At 40.2% G+C, this 17,577-nt stretch overlaps 1 protein-coding gene across 1 annotated transcript; it reads right to left on the bottom strand.

Annotated features, from left to right (window-relative positions):
- Positions 1–300: 300 nt before the first annotated feature.
- Positions 301–16,509, bottom strand: LOC110925271 (proline-rich receptor-like protein kinase PERK8). The gene is made up of 2 exons (XM_022169231.1): positions 16,405–16,509; positions 301–726 (listed from the first exon to the last, which is right to left on the bottom strand). The coding sequence occupies exons 1-2, from the start codon at positions 16,507–16,509 to the stop codon at positions 301–303; spliced, it is 531 nt and encodes a 176-aa protein (XP_022024923.1).
- Between the last annotated feature and the right edge of the window lie 1,068 nt (positions 16,510–17,577).

Raw genomic sequence — 17,577 nt, 5'->3', positions numbered from 1 at the left:
CACATTTCCTCTCTCTCCTCTCTCCTCCTTCCCCCTCTCACAAACTCATTTTTTCTCATATTTCATCACAAACTAATCAATATCTTCTCTCCTCCACCTCACCACTCTCTCTCCTACATGGCTTCTAAAAATGAGAAAAAATCCCTTATTGTGGATGCTCTAAGGAGGGCAAGGATATTAAGGATGCATTGGGGATAGTCTTATCACTAACCTAAATTAAATATCTCACTTAAATATGTGTGAAATTTAAAAAAATAAAAATCAAAACATAACACAGATCCCACCCCTCTTTCTTTCTCTTTACCTCAAAAACCCTAACACACACCACCAAACCATATCCTTTCCCCCATTCCTCTCATCTTTCTCTGTCTCTCTAAGAAACGGCACAACAGGTTCCGCGGTGGTGGCTGGTTTTGATGAATGCTGTTGAGGTGGTCGCAGCAAGAGCAGTGGTGGTGGAGGGGAGACGTTGGTTTGGGTGTACGGTGGTGGAGCAGGGGTATACGGTGGAGGGGAGACGGTGGTGACGGTGGTGGAAGAGAAATGGTGGTGTGGGTGTACGGTGGTGGAGGGGAGATGGTGGTGTGGGTGTACGGTGTTGGTGGGTGTATGGTGGTGGTGGTTGTGGGTGTATGATGGTGGAGGGGAGACGGTGGTATGGGTGTATGGTGGTGGGTGTAAGATGGTGGAGGAGGGTGGTGGAGTGGGTGTACAGAAATCACATAACTGTAATCGCGGAAGATGAATTGTTACAATAGAAAACAACAATTGGACTTTGCAAATCTGTGTGAGTAAGTTCTTTACTGTTGTATCTGTAATCTGTCCTGAAATGAGTTTTACTAAAAATATTTTATATATTTATAGCCACTTGTATTAGTTGCCAGTGTAAATATTCAAGCAAAGATCGCAATTGTATGGTGGGTGTTTGATGTGTGTAAAATGCAACATATAAATCACATCAATTAAGGCATAAAACTAACCCTTTTTGAGTACTAATGTTGGAAAAATAGTGTTTTTGTCTTCCTTTTGTATTTTCAGGATTAAATGAGCTCAAAATCACAAAAGAAGCAAAAAGACAACTAATTCTACCATAAATACAAGAAAAGGAACAAAAGTAGACTGCCCGGACCCTCAACGGCACCTCCCAAAGCAAAGGAGAAGAAACAGAGTCTGAACACGCCCCGTGTCTAGCGAACACGGGGGCGTGCCCAGGAAGCAGCAGAAAAGACAAACCAGTAGAAGCTTCCATTGCCCACCACGGGGCCGTGTCCAGCGGGCACGGGGGCGTGGTGAAAGTACAGCAGGCGCATTAATTGTAATTCGCAATTACAATTAATGAAGAGAGAGAATGTCAGACGGGCACGGGGCCATGTCCAGCGGACACGGGGCCGTGTCCAGCCTTCTGTTCAGCCTATAAATAGAGGAGCTTGGTTTCATTCTCTCTCATCCCTTGGCACACCACCTCTCTCACACTTCATCCACCACCCACCACCACCATAACACCATCATCCACCACCATCATCCATTGTCCATCGTAGAGTGTGTGAGTCGTCTCGGGATCCAAGATTGATCGTAAGAGTTCTTGACAATCAAGGCCATGTTTGCCTAAGTCTCTTACATCACTTGGTGAAGACAAGTGTTTAGTATAATACTTTTTATTTTTAATCTTTTGCACTTTTTATTTGGTTTTGTATTAATGACTTTAATAACTAGTTACTTATGTTGAAGGTGATCTTTCCTTATCGTTTGTCCGTGGTGTCTTGGCATTATTTTACTGTCTATATAAAATAAAAGATTTTCACCATTCATATCTCCACGGTCTATATGGAGGTATGTTGGCTACCTGGTCGGGGGTTAAGGGAACGGTTTGGTAAGGGTCTTGCCCTTGTTCAGCGTTTAGAGGTCCTGCTTGGGACCTGGGTCAAATTTAGTAGGATCTCCTTCAATACCCATAGGTATTGGATGGCGGGGATCCAAACTCTTTGACCCCCCCATAAGTTAACTACTATTAATACTATAACCCGGCTATTTAGGACTGTATCCCTGCTGACTCAGACTACTTAGCCGAGGGTAACGTCACCGCCAAAAGCGGGGCCTACCACAATTTGCATTAATAACTTAATTCATTATCTTTCAATAATCCGACCCTTTAGGATTGTATCCTTGCTGACTCAAACTACTGGGTTGAGGGTAACGTCGCCTTCAAAAGAGGGGCCTACTACAATAACTAAGATAATCTCTTAAACAAGTGCAAAAGTGCAAAAATAATCAAAGGTTATACTAATACACGTGTCGGATCCAAGTGATTCATCTTGTCTATCTGTTTTTATTTTATTTTCAGCATTTAGTTAGTTTTTATTTTTCTTAGTTTAAAAGATTTTTCTAACTTTTTGATTTGATTAGACGTTGAGGATAAACCGGTATTAAAAGCTCTTGTGTCCTTGGACGACCTCGGTATCTTACCAACACTATACTACGTCCACGATGGGTGCACTTGCCCATATGTGTGTTTAGTGTTAGTAAATATCGTGTTTTATAAATTTAAAACTTGGCTAAAAGTGTAAAGGGGCTTAAATACTCATTAAAAAATATATACACACCGACACACATCAAGTTTTTGGCGCCGTTGCCGGGGACACAAGGATTTTAAGAAAGCTTAAAATCGACGGCCTAATCTATTTTTCAAAACCTTTTTAAAACGCGCGCGCATTTTTCTGCATTTTAGTTTAGTTTTGCATTTACAGTAGCCTGAACACGGGGCCGTGCTCACTGAACACGCCCCCGTGCTGCATATTTTTACTTAAATACCCAGATACAGAGTCTGACCACGGGGCCGTGTTCACTCAATACGCCCCCGTGTTCAACGTGACCAGTAAATTTAATTAAAACGCCCAGATACAGACCCTGAACACGGGGCCGTGTTCACTCAACACGGGGCCGTGTCCAACTTCTGTTTCCGTCTTATTTTTGTTTTCTGGTCCCGAGACTCAGTTGTGATCTGTTGAGTGATTCTTATGGATCAATACTCAAGAGGTTACAACTACACCTATGATGAGGATGATTATAGGGGTAATTATTGCACTAATTGTCGTAACGCACGCTCGGTTCAATATAATAACTCATATCAACCATCCAATTCATACAACCATTATGAGGAGCCCAGGTACGAGCCATCAACTTCATACACATCCTATGAAGACCAAAGGTATGAACCTACTCCCTCATACTCATATTTTGATGAACCAAGGTATGAGCCTTCATACTCATACTTTGAAGATTCAAGATATGAGCCACCACCTTCATACTCTTATTATGAGGAACCATGGCGTGAACAACCCACCTCATATGAGTACTATGAAGAACAAAGTTTCGACCCTTATCCATCATATACTTACAATGAAGAACAATGGTGTGAACCATCTACTTCATATGAGTATTATGAGGAACCAAGGATCGAACAACCAGATTCAAGCTTTGAGGATCCAAATTCTTTTTCTCTCACCGAAGTAACTAATAGGATATTGGAACAACTTAAAACTATCGAACGTTATATAAAAGAATCTCGCGCAAGGGAAGAGGAATCCCGCGCAAGAGAAGAGCTAAAAAATGATAATAACGTAGAGGTAGTTGAAAGTGTAGAAATGGAAGAACAAGAAAGTGAAAAACCAACACATGAGTTAAACAACGAAAGAGGTGAGTCCAATAATGTCAAAATTCAAGAAGAGTCTAATTTTGAGGAAATTACTCTCTTGTCACCTACTTTCGAAAATCATTGTTTAATAACCCCTCATGCTAAGTTTTTAAAAGAGTTAAACACTAGTGCTAAAATCAAAGACTTAGTAAGTGTTAAGTTAACTAATGATCAAACCTCGCTAATAAAAGAAGATCCTTTTGAAATTAACATTACACCGGTTCCATGTTTCTTTCAAAATTCATTTATTAGTAATATCACCATCGATAAAGATCTTTGTGTTAACATAATGCCTAATTACATTTTTGAAAAATTAAGTATTAGTGATTTTACTCCACTTCAAATACCCATTTTTCTATCCGATTGAAAAGTAATGAAATCAATCGGTGTAGTTGAAGATGTTTTGGTTCAAACAAATCAAATGGTAATCCCAACCGACTTCGTCATCCTAGATGACGCCCCCTTAGTCTTGGGAAAACCTTTTGTACAAACTCATAAAGCTTTGAAAAACCGGAAATTCAACAATCTACCTCTTCAATTAGGGGCATTCAAAAGGAGCATAGATCTTGAGCGCTCAATGAAATATCCTTTTGGCAACAATGACCCCCTAATTGAAGATGAAGCTGAACCACCCGATACGACCAACGAAGAAGACCACTTTGTCGAAGAAGAGATAGCCATAGAACAAACCTTTAAGATTCTTAATCTAGATGAGCCACAAAATAAGGTGTCTTCTAATGACCCACCCATTGAGCTCAAAGAACTTCCTAAAGGTTTGGAATATGCTTTTCTAGGCAAAGAAGGTAGTTTACCCGTAATTATTTCATCTAACTTAAGTAATGTAGAAAAAGAGAAATTAGTTAACCTACTTAAAAAACACAAAAACGCGATCGTTTGGAAGCTTGTAGATATTAAAGGAATAAGCCCTTCCATGTGCACGCACAAAATTCTAATGAACGATGACTACAAAACGGTAATTCAACCACAACGAAGAGTGAACCCCAATGTTCAAGAAGTGGTTAAGAATGAAGTCATCAAACTACTCGACGCCGGACTAATCTACCCTATCTCCGATAGCCCGTGGGTAAGTCCCGTTCAAGTAGTCCCAAAGAAAGGAGGTATGACGGTAATAACTAACGAGAAAAATGAATTAATACCAACGAGAACCGTCACAGGATGGAGAGTTTGTATAGATTATAGGCGATTAAATGAAGCGACAAGGAAAGACCACTTTCCTTTACCCTTCATTGATCAAATGTTAGAAAGATTATCAGGTCATAAATTTTATTGTTTCTTAGATGGTTTTTCAGGTTACTTTCAAATACCGATAGCACCAGAAGACCAAGAGAAAACAACTTTCACATGTCCCTACGGAACTTTTGCATATCGACGCATGCCATTCGGTCTATGTAATGCGCCTGCAACATTTCAACGTTGTATGGTCGCCATTTTCCATGATATGATCGAAAAGACAATGGAAGTCTTCATGGACGACTTTTCCATCTTTGGAGACTCATATGACCAATGCCTCGATAATCTTGAACGAATGCTATCCCGATGTGAGGAAACTAACCTCGCCCTTAACTGGGAAAAATGCCATTTCATGGTGACAGAGGGAATAGTACTCGGTCATAAAATCTCAAGCGAAGGAATGGAAGTTGATCGAGCAAAAATAGAAACTATTTCTCGATTACCTCCTCCATCCTCCGTACGAGCAATCAGAAGTTTCCTAGGACATGCCGGATTTTATAGAAGGTTTATCAAAGACTTTTCAAAAATTTCAAGACCTCTAACAAAATTACTTGAAAAAGATGCACCCTTCATCTTTGACAAGGAATGCAATCAAGCATTTCTAACCCTCAAGGAAATGCTAGTCAATGCACCCATCATGATAGCGCCAGATTGGAAATTTCCTTTCGAAATCATGTGTGATGCAAGTGACTTTGCTGTTGGGGCAGTCTTGGGACAAAGAAAAGAAAAGCATTTCCACCCAATTTATTATGCTAGTAAAACTCTTAATGACGCACAAGAAAATTATACAACTACAGAAAAAGAATTACTAGCAGTGGTATTTGCTTTTGATAAATTTCGTTCTTATCTTGTTCTTTCTAAAACAGTAGTCTATACAGACCATGCAGCCATCAGGTACCTCTTCAAGAAGCAAGACGCAAAACCCCGTTTGATCAGATGGATTCTACTCCTCCAAGAATTCGACATTGAAATCAAGGACAAAAGAGGAGCAGAAAACACTGCTGCAGATCATCTCTCGCGCTTAGAAGACCCAGCTTTGGAAACAACCAGAGACGAGCAAATCAACGAGAAATTTCCCACGGAATCCTTGGAAATGATGGAAAGTAGACAAGAACCATGGTATGCCGACTACGCTAATTTCTTAGCTAGCGGTATAGTCACCAAAGGATGGCCACATCATCAAAGAAAGAAATTCTTTGCTGATGTAAAGCATTACTTTTGGGAAGACCCCTATCTTTTCAAAATGTGTGCCGACCAGCTCATCCGAAGGTGTGTCCATGGTAATGAAGCACGAAGAATTCTCCGTCATTGTCATGAAGGTCCATACGGAGGACATCATGGTGCCGCAAGTACCGCACGAAAGGTATTTGATTCGGGATTTTACTGGCCAACCATTTACAAGGATGCACAAAACCTTGTAAAGACATGTGATGCCTGCTAGAGATCAGGTAATATTTCTTCCAAAAACAAAATGCCTCAAAACGGCATTCTCGTCTGTGAAATCTTTGATGTGTGGGGACTCGATTTCATGGGACCTTTCCCACCTTCAAAGGGAAACAAATATATACTTGTGGCAGTCGATTACTTGTCTAAATGGGCAGAGGCCGAGGCTCTTCCAACAAATGATGGGAGAGTAGTGGTAAAATTTCTGAAAAAACTGTTTTCTCGCTTCGGGACACCAAAGGCTTTAATAAGTGATAGAGGTACCCATTTTTGCAATCATCAACTCGAAAAAATATTAACAAGGTATGGGGTCTATCACCGGGTCTCAACAGCATATCACCCTCAAACAAATGGGCAAGCCGAAGTGACTAATCGAGGTTTAAAACGAATACTTGAAAAAACCGTAGGAATAAATAAAAAAGAATGGGCCGACAAATTAGACGATGCTTTATGGGCTTTTCGAACTGCTTATAAAACCACTATAGGCACAACCCATATAAACTCGTCTATGGAAAAAGTTGTCACTTGCCAGTAGAAATAGCTCACAAAGCCTACTGGGCAATAAAAAACGTAAACTTAGATTTGGAAATTGCCGGTAAAAATCGATTTTGTCAAATAAACGAATTAGACGAGCTAAGGAATTATGCATATTCTAACTCCGAAATTTATAAGGAAAGAATAAAAAAAATATACACGATAAATATATTAAATCCAATGAATTTCGGGTAGGAGATCAAGTTCTATTGTTTAATTCACGACTTCGATTATTTCCTGGTAAGCTAAAATCTAGGTGGTCAGGACCTTTTTCTGTCACCCATGTTTTTCCACACGGTGCAGTAGAAATTAAAACTCGAAATGGGACGCCATTTAAAGTCAATGGCCAACGGCTGAAACTCTACCGAGGATCCATTGAGGATGAGGAAGAGGAGATCTCACTTCAAACGGTTAACGAATAAACTCATACCCGACATGTTACAGGTAAGTGTACGTTTAAAAACCGGTAAATCGTCTAACCATTTTTCGGAAATAAGGGGCATACACACGAGCACAAAAAAAAAAAAAAAAACTTTGCTCGGCACGGGGCCGTGTCGAGGCGACTGTCGGGATAAAACCCTCTTTTCCTATCAGTTACACCATTCCACACGCCCCGTTTAGCCGAAAACGCTCTGGTTTGAGGCGATTTTCTGCAGTTTTTCAACGTCACCACCGAATCTAACAACGTCAAGGTATGATTCTATCCTCCTTAGTAGTTAGATTAGTTACTTGCATGTAGTTAAAACATAAAAAATTGGGGAAAAATCTAGGGTTCTTCATGTTCATCCGGATCGAACTCAAAATTTTTGATGAAATTTGTTAGCAGTAGTTTAGATTAGAGTAGTAGAAAGTAAATAAGCATGTATTGTTGATAGATTTGTCCGATTTCCAACTAAAACACCAAACCCTTGTTCTTGAACCGAAAAACACGAAATTGAAAGGGTAAACGGTTTGTTTTGGGAAAAATGACACTTAGGGTTTCATTTTCGGGGGAAACCGCTACTATTGGGCTAAAAATTTTCAGGTTTTCGAAACCGGGACGAAAAATGAAATTTTTGGGTTACAGACGCCTGGACACGGGGCCGTGTCCGCCGAACACGGGGCCGTGTCCAGCCCACTGTTTGCAGTATCACTCTGATTTTCCTTGTTTCGTACTAACTTTTTATGTATTCTTTTCAGATGGCTAAATTCACAAGGTTTAACGCAAGTGAACTGGACGCTAGGGCACGATACGAGGTTCTACAAACAAGACCGGAAGAATACCCAAGGCGGGCGTGTACTGACTTGCTAACCATGATGAATCAACTTGACCGCTTCAACAACATTGTGAGGGGTCCACTGCATGTCGCGTTGACCACCCGACTACGGTCGGTGCATCAATGCACGATGGAGTTCTACAGCACCTTCCTTTTCAACTCGAGATGTGACCCGTTTGACCATGATGCAGTCACATTCCGATGTGGAGGGACCACGTTCACAACCTCCATGGCACAGTTTGGAGCCATCATTGGGCTATATAGTGAAGAGGAAGCGGGGAATGAAGAGAATACTGGGGGATTACGAGACTTGGATGCAACTGAACGCCAAGCCGCATGGGCTCAAATAGGTGAAGGAATCTACAACCCGAGCAGCACCAAAAGCACCAAACTGAGGGACCCGCTATACCGATACATCCACAGGCTCCTATCGTACTCGCTGAACCAACGCCACAACAGTAGTGGCGTTGTTGGGTTGAAAGATTTGGTCGTCCTTCACTGCATCCACAACCAGAAGCCTCTCGATGTTCCGTACCTCCTACTGTGAAACATGCACCTAAACCGCCTTGCTCATGCTCCTACACCGATCTTCTTCGGAGGATGGGTGTACCGTCTTTTCAAGCACTTCACGAATATCCCAAGGTCCTTCGAAAGGAGTCCATGGTCGGGACGGGTCGATTATCACATTTGCCGATCCATGAACTTGCTTTATGAAGCGGAGGACGGGACGGTGAGCTTTCAGAGGACGCAAGGCTATGCATGGAACCCGCAGGAGGCTCTAGTTCTTCATGCACCACATCCCCATTTTCAGTACCCACCCCAAGGCGATCCGGGCCAATCCTCCTCTCAAGGAGGTGGTTTTCCTAACTTTCAAAGTTTACATGATCTTTTGCAGGAAAACCTCATGTGCACAAGGAACACCTACAATCTCGGCAACAACACACACCACCGGGTTGGAGCTATCGAATGCAACATTAACGATATACAAGATGATATCGGTAGCATCCGGGAGTACATGGCGAGGCACGAGGGCGGAGGTGATGGTAGTGATGAAGACATGGAGTAGGAGGCTTGGAGGAACAAGGGGCTGGTTGGTGATGAGCCCACAGGTTTAAGTGCCCTTCTATCTATCAAACAATTCATGGCCTGCGTGCCATTTGTCGAACAATTTACTTTCTCTAACTACTTTTTATCTTTGTTTTATTTTTACTTTATGTTTGGATGACGCTTGACGATGGTAAATTAGGATGGTTTGTGCTTGTTTGGTTTGGTATTGAGTGATTAAACAGGTGCAATGCAAGGGGTAGAGTGCTAAACATTAGCACTTGCAGCCCCGAGATGGAGAAAACGGGAGAAAAAACCTATTTTTCAGGCTAACAGACTGTCCACATGGGGACGTGTCCAGCCGACACGCCCTGGTGTTCATCTCCCAGATCTGCTGTTTGGCTACTGACCTGCAATTTTTTGCCAGACACGAGGCCGTGTCCAGCCAACACGCCCCCGTGTTCACCTTCTGTAAGTTTTCGTTACTGGCAGTTCACCACGGGGCCGTGTCCAATGGACACGGGGCCGTGTCCAGACTGCCAGTATCATAAACCTTTGCTTTTAAACCCACTTTTACACATTCTAATCAACCAAAAACATTATTTTTGGACACATTGAGGACAATGTGTAATTTAAGTGTGGGGGGGGGGGGGGATGCTAAAACCATGAAATTTTGCAAAATCCTAAACACAAGCCTTACACAAAACTCTATTGGAACCGCTAAACACCCCAAATTTTTTCAAAAACTTTTTCAATTTTTTTATTTACTTGTCTTAGTTTAAGTTGGGAATAACAAGTTCTAAAAAGGTTATATTTTTACAAGTTTACAACCGATAGCGTCGTGATAAAAAAAAAAAAGAACCAAAATAAGAAAATTATGAAAGAGCATAACAAGTCTAGTTAAAAATTCGATTATATATACTTGATCACATTAAAAACCCATTCCCACAAAAGTGAGTTTTGAGCCTTTATTGAGCACAAAAATATACATATTTAGATTAAATGCTCATTTTTCATTTCTTGTGTGAATAGCCGCTCGGTTCTTACAAATCTAGAACTTGCCACGACGATACATTCCCGGTCCTTACCAACTTAAACCCAAGTAAGTAAATGATGGAGGCATTAGGACTAACCATTTTCTTTCAAAACCATTATTTTTCATTTTTTTTATTACCTACCCAAAATCCCTCTAGATAGCCCCTTTGAGCCTAAACCTTTCATTTCATTACCCCAAAACCCTTTTTACCCACCAAAAACCTTTTTATTTTTCACCCTTTATTTTAGTAACAAGCTCGCTTTTTCGTAAACTCACCTTTTTATGTGACGATCAAAAAAAAAAAATGATGATGATGAAGTCAAAAACAAACAAAAGCTATAAAAAAGCTTGTTTGGAGAAATACTTCAAAATAAAAAGTCACTAAAAACAAGGTATTTTACGAAAACCGACGCTTTTTACGATTTTCGCCCTTTTTACTAACCACTAACCAACCACCCACCTTTAACCCAAGCCTAACCCTTCACCCAAAAGTCCTCTTGATATTTACAAAGGTAAAAAGTTAAAAAGGAGGAGGATTGATTGCTTGGCAAGCTTATGGAAGGCGTAAGTTCCGTGCCGCTCTCGAGTGATTCACTAAAATATACACCTTCGGCCGAGTGTTGAGTGATCTCCCGTGAGGTATGTGAACTTGTATATAAATAGAATTTTAATAAGGCATGCTATGCCCAAATAAGTAATTTATCTTATGAAACGTTCAAAATAAATCATAACGAATAGGATTGTAAATAAATAAAAATAAAACTTACAAAGACCTTGGATTCCCGACACTCTAGGACAAGCTAAAAACTTCTCTTCTACCTATTCCATTTGGGAGTGTAAGCCACATTTAAAGAGTTTTGCTTGAGGACAAGCAAAAGTTCAAGTGTGGGGGTATTTGATGTGTGTAAAATGCAACATATAAATCACATCAATTAAGGCATAAAACTAACCCTTTTTGAGTACTAATGTTGGAAAAATAGTGTTTTTGTCTTCCTTTTGTATTTTCAGGATTAAATGAGCTCAAAATCACAAAAGAAGCAAAAAGACAACTTATTCTACCATAAATACAAGAAAAGGAACAAAAGTAGACTGCCCGGACCCTCAACGGCACCTCCCAAAGCAAAGGAGAAGAAACAGAGTCTGAACACGCCCCGTGTCCAGCGAACACGGGGGCGTGCCCAGGAAGCAGCAGAAAAGACAAACCAGTAGAAGCTTCCATTGCCCACCACGGGGCCGTGTCCAGCGGGCACGGGGGCGTGGTGAAAGTACAGCAGGCGCATTAATTGTAATTCGCAATTACAATTAATGAAGAGAGAGAATGTCAGACGGGCACGAGGCCGTGTCCAGCGGACACGGGGCCGTGTCCAGCCTTCTGTTCAGCCTATAAATAGAGGAGCTTGGTTTCATTCTCTCTCATCCCTTGGCACACCACCTCTCTCACACTTCATCCACCACCCACCACCACCATAACACCATCATCCACCACCATCATCCATTGTCCATCGTAGAGTGTGTGAGTCGTCTCGGGATCCAAGATTGATCGTAAGAGTTCTTGACAATCAAGGCCATGTTTGCCTAAGTCTCTTACATCACTTGGTGAAGACAAATGTTTAGTATAATACTTTTTATTTTTAATCTTTTGCACTTTTTATTTGGTTTTGTATTAATGACTTTAATAACTAGATACTTATGTTGAAGGTGATCTTTCCTTATCGTTTGTCCGTGGTGTCTTGGCATTATTTTACTGTCTATATAAAATAAAAGATTTTCACCATTCATATCTCCACGGTCTATATGGAGGTATGTTGGCTACCTGGTCGGGGGTTAAGGGAACGGTTTGGTAAGAGTCTTGCCCTTGTTCAGCGTTTAGAGGTCCTGCTTGGGACCTGGGTCAAATTTAGTAGGATCTCCTTCAATTCCCATAGGTATTGGATGGCGAGGATCCAAACTCTTTGACCCCCTCATAAGTTAACTACTATTAATACTATAACCCGGCTATTTAGGACTGTATCCCTGCTGACTCAGACTACTTAGCCGAGGGTAACGTCACCGCCAAAAGCGGGGCCTACCACAATTTGCATTAATAACTTAATTCATTATCTTTCAATAATCCGACCCTTTAGGATTGTATCCTTGCTGACTCAAACTACTGGGTTGAGGGTAACGTCGCCTTCAAAAGAGGGGCCTACTACAATAACTAAGATAATCTCTTAAACAAGTGCAAAAGTGCAAAAATAATCAAAGGTTATACTAATACACGTGTCGGATCCAAGTGATTCATCTTGTCTATCTGTTTTTATTTTATTTTCAGCATTTAGTTAGTTTTTATTTTTCTTAGTTTAAAACATTTTTCTAACTTTTTGATTTGATTAGACGTTGAGGATAAACCGGTACTAAAAGCTCTTGTGTCCTTGGACGACCTCGGTATCTTACCAACACTATACTACGTCCACGATGGGTGCACTTGCCCATATGTGTGTTTAGTGTTAGTAAATATCGTGTTTTATAAATTTAAAACTTGGCTAAAAGTGTAAAGGGGCTTAAATACTCATTAAAAAATATATACACACCGACACACATCAGTGTTCAGTGGTGGTTTGTGGTAGAAGAAGTGGTGGTGGAATGCTTAAGAAGAAGAAAAGGGTGGGGATGAGACTACTTATTTTTATTTGTTTTTTTTAAACTTAGGGGTAAACTAGACATTTCACATACACTTAAGTGAGATATTTAACTTAGGTTAGTGATAAGGATCAATCGTGTTTAAAAACTGCAACTACTAGGAGCAACTCTGTAATTATTGAACTCTCGGGACCAAGTCTGCAAAATGGTAAACCACAAAGACCAACCAGACATTATCTAACCATACAAAAACTAACTTCGGCCACCACCAGCTTACGTACAGTCGTGCCTATACTCATCACGCCGTTCAGATATAGGCTGTTGAATTAATTAAATTAATACTCATCACGCCGTTCAGTTATAGGATGTTGAATTAATTAAATTAATACCATTATGTAATAAACTTAGATTGTGTTGTTTCCCAATTACTTTTAATTTTTAAATAAAATGATAACCGTCTCAAACTCAAAACTCAATCGTTGTCCTCCAAACGTCATCGTCGTTTACCCCTTGTGTCACACACCCCGACCGCGTAAAACAACAAACCGCGACGGAAACATCGGAGAGTGGAGCGACAGAATTATTGTTTCACAACACATGGTACATAATGTTTGGTTTTATTAGAATAATTGTTTACATTGTCTTGGAATTTTAGGAAACATAACATAAACTAAACAGTTCTTGCTTCATTTTAAGTCACTAAGGCTCGAGTCCGCCTAAGTGTAGCACAATCATCATCAAACATTAGCTCCTGAAACACATGTGAAAATAAGTACGCCAGCATAAAAATGCCTGTGAGATACATAGGTTTTGTTGATGAAGGATTATGACTTGTAGTTAAAAGAATTATTTAACAAAAGTAGTCATGAACCTTATAAAAATGTTTTCTTTTTATAAAATCATATGAAAATCGAAGTGAAAATCAGATGATAATAAAAGAAAAATGCATGGTTAAATAATAACCAAGTAGAAATGAATTTGTGTAAAAATGTCATTTGTAAAACAATGTCTTGTAAAAATATGTTATTTGTATAAAAATGTATCATGTCTTTGTCGAAGTGGTTTAGATAACGCTGCGATATGTAATATCATAAAAGCACTTATATATAGGAAGTACCAGCGGCGTATCCACCATGCTTTTATCATATTACACACGCCTCGTTATGTAAATCACTTATCAATAACCATCCAAAATGTCTTGTTTAAACTAATGTCAAAATGTTTATGTATAAACAATGTCCAGTGTCAAGTGTAAACCATGTCATGTATAATCAAATGTAATGTATGGCAAGTAAAAAGTATTTACTCAAACCATATATATAATGTCAATGTGTAACCAAATGTCATGTATGGTGAATAAAAAGTATTTAATCAATCCCATATGTAAAACGTACAAAACAATGTCTTTGAATAAACCTAGGTTTAAATCAAAAGTTATGTTTTGCAGAAACCAATGCTTTATGATTACAAACATTTACACAGTAGTGTTTATCGCATACATTTAAGCCTTGCGACTGTCGGACAAACCCTTAACAAGTTAAAGGTTTATCAAATATGTTTTCGGATTCTGTCATTCCCTACTTCTAAACAAACCTAGGAATCCGGGAACGGGATTTGTCAAGTCCTATGGTACCATTACATACTACCGAGCGGCGTGATCAATTTTAATGAATGTATTATTGTCCCGTTAAACATACCAAATGTTATAACCAATGTAAGCATGTCATCTGAAAACCATGTACTAAGTATGATAAGTAAACATATATAGTAGAAATATTCATGAAATCAATGTGCCCATATGCTGAGTAAACATATGCAGCAGAAATGTTATGTAAATCAATGTGTCCATATGCTGAGTAAACATATGCAACAAAAGAGTCTATGAAATCAATGTGCTAGCATGCTCAGTCAACAAACATAGCAAAAGATAATTGAAATCATGTACTATATGTGTACTAGATGAACATAGCAAACATATGTCATAAAAGCATGAAAAGCATGAAAGTAACAATGTAAGCACAAGTGTTTCTCCCCAAAATATTTGAAAGCGGTAAAAGAGGGGACTATGTACTCACTTGGGATTGTGAAGGGGTAAGGTCCCAAAAACCTTGCGCAGGTGCTCGGGACCATACCACAAATTCACCACCAAATAAACCTCTTTCAAAGAACCTTGTGCGACAGTGCACTGGTTCTAAAAAAGAGAACTTAAAAGAAAGCGGTCTCCAACATCCGCGCACCAAGATAGAGCCAGTAGCATATTCTTGCGCAAGCTCTCATGCAGCAGAACAGTTAGGATAAGGTCCTAACAACATCTCCGCGCGAATGTCATCCAGACTTGGATAAAAAATAACTTTTCTGTTACAACAGAATTTGCCTGAAGCAGAGCCACATGGGATTACAGCTGTAAACCTTCTAGAAGGCTTTATCGTACATCACCATTCGGTTATAACCGAATGGCCACATGGCATCATCTTGGGCACTCCTCTAAGTGACGATGATGGCACCAAATTGAAGAAAGATCCACACTTGCCCACTTTCCACGTGGCATCTCCCCAGCTGTTGATCATGACCACGATCCGTGTGCACACACATTCGTTAGTGATTAACGGTGGAGAAAATAACCGCCCACGGAAATTACTTTCCGTTACATCCTCCGTCAACAAACTTTCCCGCCCAAACTTCGGTTATAAACAAGGATAATTCAGGTACAATTTCTCAAGTTACTCTCACTTCACTTTACTATTACTTCTTCTTCTTCCTTAAAACCTGTACTGATTCTCATGCTGGAGGGTGGTCACGGGGAGAACCCCCATTCTCCCCGTGGCGAGTCCAAGGACTGTTCATTTTGCAGTTATCGTTCGAAGAAGGAGATCAGTCACCCCCAAAATCAAACCAGAAGAGCTAACCATTTTATGCAGATCGAAACCCCATAGTCCAATTGATTCCGGTTATTTGAACCAGTGTTTCTTCATTGGCGCCCACCGATTTCTCATTTTTTATTCACATCTTCTCGTTTTGATTCATTTCTCTTTGATCTCTGTTTTCCATGACAGAGAATTCATCAATTCACCCATCAAGTCCTCGATCCGGAAACAAGGGTAATCCAACCCAGGTTATTCAGATCGATGGAGTCATGGGAAAAACAGATAACAACAACAATTGTCACCAGGTAACAATCTCTGTTACCTCAGAAATGAAATCTGGAACTCGGAGTCACCCAGATCTCCTTCCAGAGGAAACTCCAGAGTACTAGTTCACCAGATTCCAGAACACCATGAACCAAATTTTTGCACCAAATTCTAGATCTGAAAATTTCCACCACAGATCTGGTCATCAGGAATCCCAAGGGGAAGATACACTAAAGAAGAAATCCGAGAACGCAGTGTTGGACCTAAAACCAACACATCAGCGGAACATCCAACTTAGTAACCAAAGATATCTGGAGCCACTCAAATATATACTACAAAATCCAGAAGATAACGACCACTAAGAAACCAAGGTGAAACATATAAGTATGGTACAAGGAGGACCTTCACGAAGACCGCAAAAACGGAACCAAAAGCAGCACTAGCGAGAGCAACAAGTAGTTTTCCCTGGCGTTCCAGGAGGTCCTCAAGAAAATGTCCAGTAATCATCACTGGTATCTTCGACCACTATCGCACTGATTATATGTTTATAGATCCAGGAAATTCCATGGATATAATTTACGAGCAATGCTTTAAGCAACTAAACGCAGAGGATAAGGCGCGCTTAAAACCAGTGAATTTTCCTCTCATTGGTTTCTGCAATGAAGCTGTCTTTCCGTTGGGTCAAATCGCATTCCCTGTAACTCTCTCAGATGGAGAGCACTCGCGCACGGTCACAGTCAATTTTATGGTTATGCCAGCAACATCGCGCCATGATGTATTACTAGGGAGACGATCTCAGAGGGAGTTCAGCATGATTACCTCCATACCACACGCCGCTTGTGGTTTTCCGATGGAAACCGGGGTAGCAATTTTGTATTCCATCAAAGAAGTGATGTATGTGGACGATGAGCCAGCAAGTTGCCAAACCTTCACCGTCAAACGAACCAGAAAAATGGGTCCTCAACAAGGAATATCCTGAACAAACCATTTTGTTAGGACATGCCTCTCGCTGACAATTTGCATAAAGTTAAAAGAACTCTTATTGAACAACATGGATATCTTCGCTTGGTCTCCGGCGGACATGACTGGAGGACTAAGAGAAATAACACAATACTGCTTAAATATCCGACCTTCCGCGGAACTAGTCGCACAAGGGAAGCGCAGTCTTAGCGCAGAAAAAGCAGAGGCAATGAACGAACAAGTAGCCAAATTACTTCAAGCTGGGATCCTACGCGAAGTACAATATCAAACCTGGGTAGCCAACCTGTGACACCAGGCTTTTCAGGCCGTCGTACTGTACAACTTTAACACGTGTTGTGAATAGATAAAAGGCTGTATTTGACTGATTTTGATTTTTATATATGAAATTTAATGAGTTGGTAAATCCAAACATTGATAAAAATTATGTTGGCAACGATAAAATTAACGCTTATCGCGTAACAATTAAAATGCGAAACGAACGTCGGTGACCACCCGATCAGTGTTAAAAATCCTAAAAATAGTCTGTTATGATTAGAATAGTAATTTTATTCATGTTCGTGAGGAAAATTAAATTAAAACGCTAAGAAACTCTAC

The sequence above is a fragment of the Helianthus annuus genome, chromosome 17 (genome assembly GCF_002127325.2).
Source record: "Helianthus annuus cultivar XRQ/B chromosome 17, HanXRQr2.0-SUNRISE, whole genome shotgun sequence".
Taxonomy (NCBI): Eukaryota; Viridiplantae; Streptophyta; class Magnoliopsida; order Asterales; family Asteraceae; genus Helianthus; species Helianthus annuus.
This window is presented reverse-complemented; position numbering and strand designations above follow the sequence as displayed.